At 42.7% G+C, this 8,315-nt stretch overlaps 1 protein-coding gene across 1 annotated transcript; it reads right to left on the bottom strand.

Moving 5' to 3' along the window:
• Nucleotides 1-3,365: 3,365 nt before the first annotated feature.
• Nucleotides 3,366-8,056, bottom strand: LOC307242248 (uncharacterized protein). The gene has a single exon (XM_080016632.1). It carries the CDS (start codon nucleotides 7,941-7,943, stop codon nucleotides 5,202-5,204), a length of 2,742 nt encoding a protein of 913 aa, XP_079872758.1. The 5' UTR covers nucleotides 7,944-8,056; the 3' UTR covers nucleotides 3,366-5,201.
• Between the last annotated feature and the right edge of the window lie 259 nt (nucleotides 8,057-8,315).

An 8,315-nucleotide genomic window follows, 5' to 3' on the forward strand; every position in this document is an offset into this window, starting at 1 on the left:
ACGAGGGTGAGATAGGTGGCGAGGGAGGGGCGAGGGAGAGAGGGAGTAACGGAGGAGCCGGACAAAGCTTTCTGACGTTGAGCTTGGCTGGACTGTGGCCGTCTGCAGTGAATTGAGCTCGTTGTCGTTTTTTTTCCCGGTGCGGGGCGTGTCTCCGTGGGAACACCGCCGTCCATCCACGCATGCACATGTATATTTGGGCAGATAGGGTTTGAGTGGCACATAATGCGGTGGGGACGCAGGGGCTCGCACTGTGAGACTCCATGTTGATCAAGACTGCACTGAAAAGCAGCACTGAGAACAGTTATACCCCTTCCAGCGCGCACGCATGCTCGCTCACACACACACTCTCACACACACACACACACACACACACACACACACACACACACACACACACAGACTCATTAGAAGTTGCAACGTAAGGGGTTGGTGTGTTCGATACGTACAGGGAGCCATCCAGAATGGGCAGTGCCTGGTGGTTTTCGGTCTCCCAGCATGCATCGCCTCAGGAGGTCGTCGTCGCCTCCCCCCCCATGACCACCCCCCCTGCAGTATTAAACTTGTGCAAACTGTTGCATGTGTAGCGAGCGAGTTTGCCAATGAGTACGTAGAAATTCTTCATATCATCATAATGTTATTACAAAACAAAGGGTCGCTGATTTTATTTTTTTCTTTTCCATTTTTGTTTTGTTTTATGTGTCATTTCTTATATTGATTTGTTTTTATTTTTGTTATATTTTGTTTGGTGATGTAACCTAACTCCTTTAGACCCCCCCCCCCTCCCCCGCCCTACTTTATACAGAAATGCCTAACAGATTCTAATATATATATATATATATATATTTGTATTTCATTTTGGTATAGTATTTTTCTATGTTTAAGAGTGAGTCTGTGTTTTTCGGAAGCTTTGGAACTATTAATGGCATCGGTTTGGTTCCCTAGGGTGTTTTTATTTGTTAATTCCATTCGCTCAAAACAAGCTAATTTGTAATTGGCCTTGTTGTATAGGAGGCAGTATTGATTGATTTAGAAATATGTTTAATATTGTATATGTTGTCTTCCATGTGAATATTACATCTAATTCATTGAGTCTGTTGCTTGTTTTTATTATTTTATTTATTTTATCTAAAGGCTCTTTCCTATAGAAAGTAAGAGGTATACATGTTTCTGACATTCAAATATTAAAAAAAAAATTCAAAAAGGAGAAAAAAAAGGAGTAAAACTGAAACTTTTAAGTGGCAAAAAAAAACTGTATGGTATTTGTAACATCACTTAAAAACATAAGTTACTACGGTGTTTGGTCGTCGCTAGCCCAGACATTCCTCATTTAAGAGCAGAGATGAATGACCGCCCCCTTTATCAGACATATCACACGTGGAACACACTCAAAAGGCTTCTGATTGTCTAATTTCCTTTTAAGTGTTGGGTTGATCCTTTCCTTTTTTTTTTTGTTTAACCGTTTCCATTTTCATATGCGTTGCCATAGAGACGTGTACAGGTACCTTATAACGGTCAAAGGAGTCAAGCTCAACTGAACATAAGCTGCTGTCGAGCCGGTAGAACGAGGGCGGAGTCGCCCGCGCGTGGGTCCCTCGTCCCGTCTGAAAAGCTCACGGCTGTGGGAATTATACGTTAGAGAAGAAACGGTGCCAACTACAGTGTATAAAACCTGAATGTATAAATGTGTATAGATAATATGACCTATGCTTATTCATGAAGTGGTAACTTTTAGCTGTTATTTAGTTTTTTCCAATGTAAGATAGGACATTTCATTTGGCTCTGTAAGTGACCAGTCCATCCGGATATCTTGGATCAGGTTCGCTCTCTACCCGAACAGAGTAACCGGGTTCAAAATGTTAAAAATCTCTTCCTAAAAAGGTGTGCAACACCAGGTGTCTCTGTGGCCGCCATCTGCTCCAGAGAGCTTCTCCCCATTTTGGCTTCCAGCGTAAGCTTTGTTTCCCCCGTACCGCTCATGCTTGTGTGATGCCAGTGGTGTACAGCAACGTCCAGAGAAGACGTCGTCAACGACACCGCTCGACGGTCGCCGCACGTGGTGAAGGTGTACGCTTGTGTCCCCCCCACCACCCCCGCTACGCTGACCTGGGCCGGCCAGATGAGGTCCTCTCCCTGGTGGACGTTTTGTAGGTGCTCGCGCGATGTCGAGATGTTTCTCAGCTCGCTAAAGGTCTGGTGACCGCCAACCGGCGACGCCGGGTTCGGCATTCTCTGTCCCAGGAAACCGTATTCATTTACTTGTTAATGTGAAAGAAAGACAAGTGTATCTGCCGTATTGAACTGCTGCAAAGTTCTCTGGATGGGTGCGGTCTGAAAGTTGAAGTGCTCCCCCCCCCCCGTTTTTGTTTGCTCGTTTGTTTTGTGCGTTGCAGGATTGACGGTGGAAATGAACTGAAAAACTCCCAATAATGCTGAATGTATGTAGTGCCACCGACAAATGTTTACCAAATCCCCACTCTTTTCATTCATTAAACTTTAATGTGTGTGCTTTTAAAATGTTCTCGCAGTGCGTGGTGTTTGGGTAGATTTGGAGAGGGGGGGGGTACATCCAACTTTAACCTTTTTCTGTCCGTGAACATTTCCTGAGCATGGCTTTTGTTAACAACCAATTCCCTCTTTATGCTCCTGCAAACCAAAGTCCTACGTGGTTCTACTGCATTGCAAAACACATGAAGTTAAAGGGCATCTCACAACATCAAATTTATCCTTCTGAAATCACCCAGACAACCAGATTTCAGGCTTTATGTCGACTACATCTCTGAAACAGTCATCAGTTGAGGAAAATAAATGTTGAAAATAAATTTGTCAAATGTCACTAAATGTCGAAACCCACAGTTTGTGAGCTTCGGGTGGGAGACCACTGCGAGGGATCCATTCTTCTACAACACTGTTCTATGGATATAGCATCTGTTCTCTGGATGTGAACCTTCTCACTTTTTTGGATTCTCTAATGGTTCTGTCAGTGTTTTTCAACGTGCAAGCTCACCAGGTGTGGCGGGAATTTTTTTCTCAATCCACTTTAAAAAAAATATTTGAATAATGTGTTGCAAATAAAACTTGTGTTGCAAGATCAAAAGTGCAAGGGCGCACTAATTCATGTAATTCATCGGTTCCAGTCGGAATAGCAGCTCTGCGTTCATCAGAACAAGCTCAGGTTGCATGCTGAAAGTGAGAACTATAAGTCGTAATGAAAGTTTGTTTTTTTTGATTCGGTAATTGAGGAGTCAGGAAACAGTAGAGTCATTTTGTGGGAAGATAAATAAGGTTTAAAATGTAGAAATAATCCAGAGGGACAAATATAAAATTCAAACATATTTATATCAACTCCAGCAAAAATACAGTTTTTAACATAAAAGATGCATCATTCTCGGGATTACCACAAATAAAGCATTGTTATTTCGTTCTGATATACAAGATCAAAATCTATAAATAGCAACTGTAAAGAATAAACACGTTCAAGTGAGATATTTGGTGGGTTGTTTAATTTAGGTCTACTGGATGCGTTTGCCTAGATGGGGTTCTTAAATAACAATAAAAAACAGGATTTAAATGTTTTGCACTTACAATGATTACTTCCTAAAGAGAAATGACCTTATTTAAAAAAGAATATATAACACTGCTAAAAATGGTGTTTTCTTTCCTCTGACCAATGTAGATTACTATTGCAGAAGCACAGAAACTTCACATTTTGAAACATCTGCCAGCCGGTCAATAAAAATTAAAAAAAAAAAAAAAAAAGACAAGAACATTGAGGCATGTTGGGTTGTACAATTGAGAAGTGTGCCAAGACTACACAAAAGAATAACTATACCCATGATGATGTGAAACATCAACAGAATATACAAGTTGACAACAAAGTGGAAAAATCAAGCAGGGGAGCAAATCCATGAGAATAATGCAATGTTGTTTCAATATTTTAAGACTGGCAACATTTCAAACCTCCGACATGCTGATGTCGATAAGCCACCGCCGCAATGTCAACCTTGCTGGTTTGTAAATTAAGCTCCATCACAGATACCAAGAAGCTGCATGCATAATCTTGAAGCAGTTCTGTTTTTATACCATGATTTAACCTTGGAAATAGGTCTACCGGCAGACAAAAAAAAATGGCGGTCTCACAGTTGCCTTCAGAGACGACAAGATGCATGCAACAGTCGGTAAATCGCTCGGAGAGAGGCTACTGTTGACTGTAATCACAAAGAAGGATGTTGGTCAGAAGTGATGCTTAAAACAAAACCTACAAAATAATATAAAATACTAATATACAGCCTTTCATTGTGATGGAGCAAAGACAAGTGAAAGAAAGGGAAAAGAGACCTGCCCGCTTCAACGTTTAGCACAGACCTACGTCTGCTCAAACATCTACTACTACTACAACACCAGCTATGGCATTAATGCTCCGGGATAACGGGTACATAAATACAAAACAATATCCAAATGCAGAAAAGATCATGATTCATATTCAAAAATAAAGGACTTACACAGCAAGGGGAGATCCACATACTGTATACTGTGGAACGGAAACTATATGCACACATGAACAGAATCTAACTGACGTTGACCATCTTCTCTACTAACGGGACACTGTGCAATAGTCAGAAAACTACGTTTTCACATTTAGCAAAACATTCTATTACATACGGTTCATAAATAAGGCACCTGGTCACAACAGTCACATATTCACAAAGGTCTGATTCCAGGACAGGCTGGAGATACAGTCAGTCTGATCTATGTTGAAACATGTTGCTGTTTTCATGCATTGTGAACATGCAACTGTACAGAACAATGGCTGATCATATATACAATAGATATTCAATGAAGGGGAAAAAAAACCTCAACACAGAAGGGTAAATATATTTTTCCATGACCTTGATGACCTAGATTAGCATCAAAAGGTTTCATATAGACCAATTCACAGAAATAAGACGGTATCTAGGGTTGTCAAAGTGCCGGACCATAGACCCAAGAGAGCGAGGACCTCTGTTCGGCATCACGCAACAGACTACAAATGTCCTGTCACATTTGCATCCTGAATCTGAAGCTACAAAAAGCTTAAATGAATGTTAATCTGCACATTTATTTTCTGAAGATGCATCCATCTAAACGATTAACATGAGTACACAAACGTATGTATTCTAGGCCTTAACAAGACAGCAAGTAGTCCGAAATTCAGTTATGCTCTATTTTAACTGTGACATCCGGGTGCGCTTGGCTGGGGTCTCTAGAGGCTCCAGACGTCTTTTTGCTGCCAATTTCTTAGTCACCCTACGTGATGCAGGGGACGTGAGACCCTTTATTGCAACAGATTTTGGAGTGGCACTCCTTGTCACTTTGAGCCCCATAGCCTTTTTTGCAGTGGAATTAGGCAAACTGCTCATGATGGACTTCAAAGCCTTTCTTGAGCCGGGTGTGGGGCTCGCATTCACTGGCAGCATCGCTTCCAGCTTTTTCTGGGATCTTGTCAAAACCTGGTCAGGCGAGGATGGCGTCTTGGTATCTGTGCTTTGCTGTGGCATTTCGAAAGCTTTGTCGACACCTTTACCTTCAGCGACTTTATTTTGTGAGGATTCCTTTATTTGGGATTTTGTACTAGTGGGGTTAGTTGGAGCAATTTTTTCAACCTCTGTTTTCTCAGTTTGCGGCTGATTCTTATTGGAGTACACCTTGCTTGTAGACGCTTGGATTAGACTCTTCTGTGTTTTTGGGCTTCCCAGTCTTTGAGAGCACCTTTGTGGTGAATCCGATTCCTTTTTGACCAGATCCTTAGATGCTCTACCCGTGCTGGGACTTTTGACCTTCTTCTCCAGGGCAGCAGGCTTTGCAGTAGTTTTCCGACCAGGGGTTGTTTTCCCTCTCGCCATTGTTGCAGCAGGCTCCTTCATTTGTTTGGGTACAGGCAGGGGTGTTTTCTGTGTTTTGAGAGGGGATTTAACGTGTGCCTTGGAGGACGACTTTGAGGTGGTCAACTTTTTAAATGCGGTGGTGCGTTTGAGGCTTTTTGTTGTCTCTTTCAGCCTCACGCTGGTTTGCTGAACCTGCATCTTTTCTCTGATGTTTGAGTATTTCCTTAAAATTCTGGCACTCGCTGGGTTCTTTGATTTACCTGTAACTTTCTGTACTTCAGCCAACTGAAGCACCTGAGCTTCAGCAGAAGCGAAGTCGGTTAGAGTCGGATTGGGAAGTTCTCCCCTGTCTTTTCCTTTGACCAAGACTGCTTCTTGCTCAAATGCTTTAGCAATAAGTTTTTGACTCTTCGGGTTGCTCTTTACAGGGGAGGCAACAGCAAACTTCTTCAGATGTTTCTTAAGGCGCTCAGCCTGTAGGCTTGGAAATACCCCATCGGAGGTTCCTGACATTCCAGAAGAGCTGTGGAAGCACAGCTGTGTTTCTGATGGAAGACGTGTGTTAACTTTTTTAACAATGACGAGGGACTTTGTTTCTGTTGATTCAAGGAACCAGCGACAAATACTGGTAAGGTTAAAGTTTTTCATGAAAAGCATTTGTACCGGTGAGTATTTGTGGTGCTCTATGCACTTTGGTTTTCGTGCCCTGCGCTTACTCTTCCATATAGCTGCCTGTCTATCTGCCTTGTTTCTGTATTTTGTTGCCGGATGGCCCTCTTTGTCCATCTGGATCCATCCTTTCTGCATTTTATCAAACTTAATGTTCAAGTTTGTGATTAACTGTTGGTTATCTTCTCCATTTAGAGTCTCAATAAGTTTGTGGGCTGTTTGCCTATGGGGCTCAATTGGCCGTAAACTAAAAGGTGTCACTGAGCTTGGCAGTGACATAGAGCTAACTGACAATGAAGGTGACTTTACTGGTGATCTATGAATTACAACTGGCTTTCTTCTGATGGGTGACACTATCTGTTTGTGTTTTCCAGCTACATTGAACTCACTAGTAGAGGGTGTAGCAAATCTTTGTGATCTTAAAGCTGGCTTCATATTTTCAATTGGAGCTGGCTGAGTTAAAGACTGGTTGAGCATTTCAACCTTGCTACTTTCACTTCTTAATGGCATTCGAACAGGTTTGTCTGAAACGGAAGTACAGTTAGAAACTCCACCTGAAGGTTTATCATCCATAGTCTCTTCCTCTGACTTCTTCAAAGCTAATTCACTAGTTTCCTCTTTTCGGAGAGTCCTACTTCTCAATGGTGTACCCTGTGTTTCCTTTTCATTACCTATCAAATTCTGACTTTCTAACGGACAGGATACCTCATTGCAAACTTGCAGCTTCTCATCCTTATTGATTTCTACTGGCACATTTATAGAACTATGTTTCTGTTCAGTCTGCTTTATACTTTCCACCTCAGTTATTTTTATTTCGTCAGGGGGGGTGTCAGCTGAATGAGCATAAGCAATGCTCAGCTCCACAGTACGTTCAGGATTCATACACTGCTGGGACTGTTCGGAGGATGTCTGAGGAGACTGCTCTTCCACTTGTGAGGAGCTCATGAGTGGAGGAGCAACAACGCAGAGGGGAGTAGAAGACACAGGGAGGGGAGGCGCATCACCCGTAAACAGGGGAGAACTAGGGGTAAGACGTCTTGGAGAGGCAGAGGTATTGGCATTTGCTGCCACCTGTGTCTCAACCTCTGCAGAAAGTGGTGATTCAGTTGTTTGCTGTTCAGACTCTATGCTTTTGGAACTGTCCACTGTCTGATCCGGAAGAGTTGCAGGCAAAGTGTCATTAGTACTCTGCACTTCTGTTTTCACTCTGTTCCGTTTGGCTTTGGCCTTCGACCTGTTCGTTATTTGCTTCCCAGAGGACATTGTGGGATGTTCGGATTCTGTGGTTTGTGGAGTTTCAGGAGTCTCTTCAGTCTCCTGTGGAATCACAGTCTCAGATTTGATATGCCCCTTCTCCAAGTGAAGATGCTTCTTTGAAGGGGTATTTTCGGCTGAGCTGATTTTGGACATACTGCGACGAGGTTTCACAGAGGTGCTGGGAGGTGGGGAGGTGCCATTACTTGATCTTCGCCGTAAACTTCTATCAGAAGCCGATATGGGCCTACCATTCACATACCCTACTATCACATTTTTCGCTTCCCTTAATCGTTTTGGCAGAGAAATCACAGTGCCACGTTTTCTGCGCCAAGGGGGCAATTCTTTCAAGAGTGACTCAAGTGTCTTTGTGGACACATCATATTCATCATCGCTGCGATAGTCCTCTTTTATCTCTACAGGCGCTACCGGAATCAAAACATTGGTAACTGTCTCAACGGTGTCAATTTGCTGCTCCTTGACAATCTCTTCTGCCGGGGCTGTGTTGCCAGAATTTTTTTCGGCACT

Source organism: Zeus faber (genome assembly GCF_960531495.2).
Source record: "Zeus faber genome assembly, chromosome: 16".
Lineage (NCBI taxonomy): Eukaryota > Metazoa > Chordata > Actinopteri > Zeiformes > Zeidae > Zeus > Zeus faber.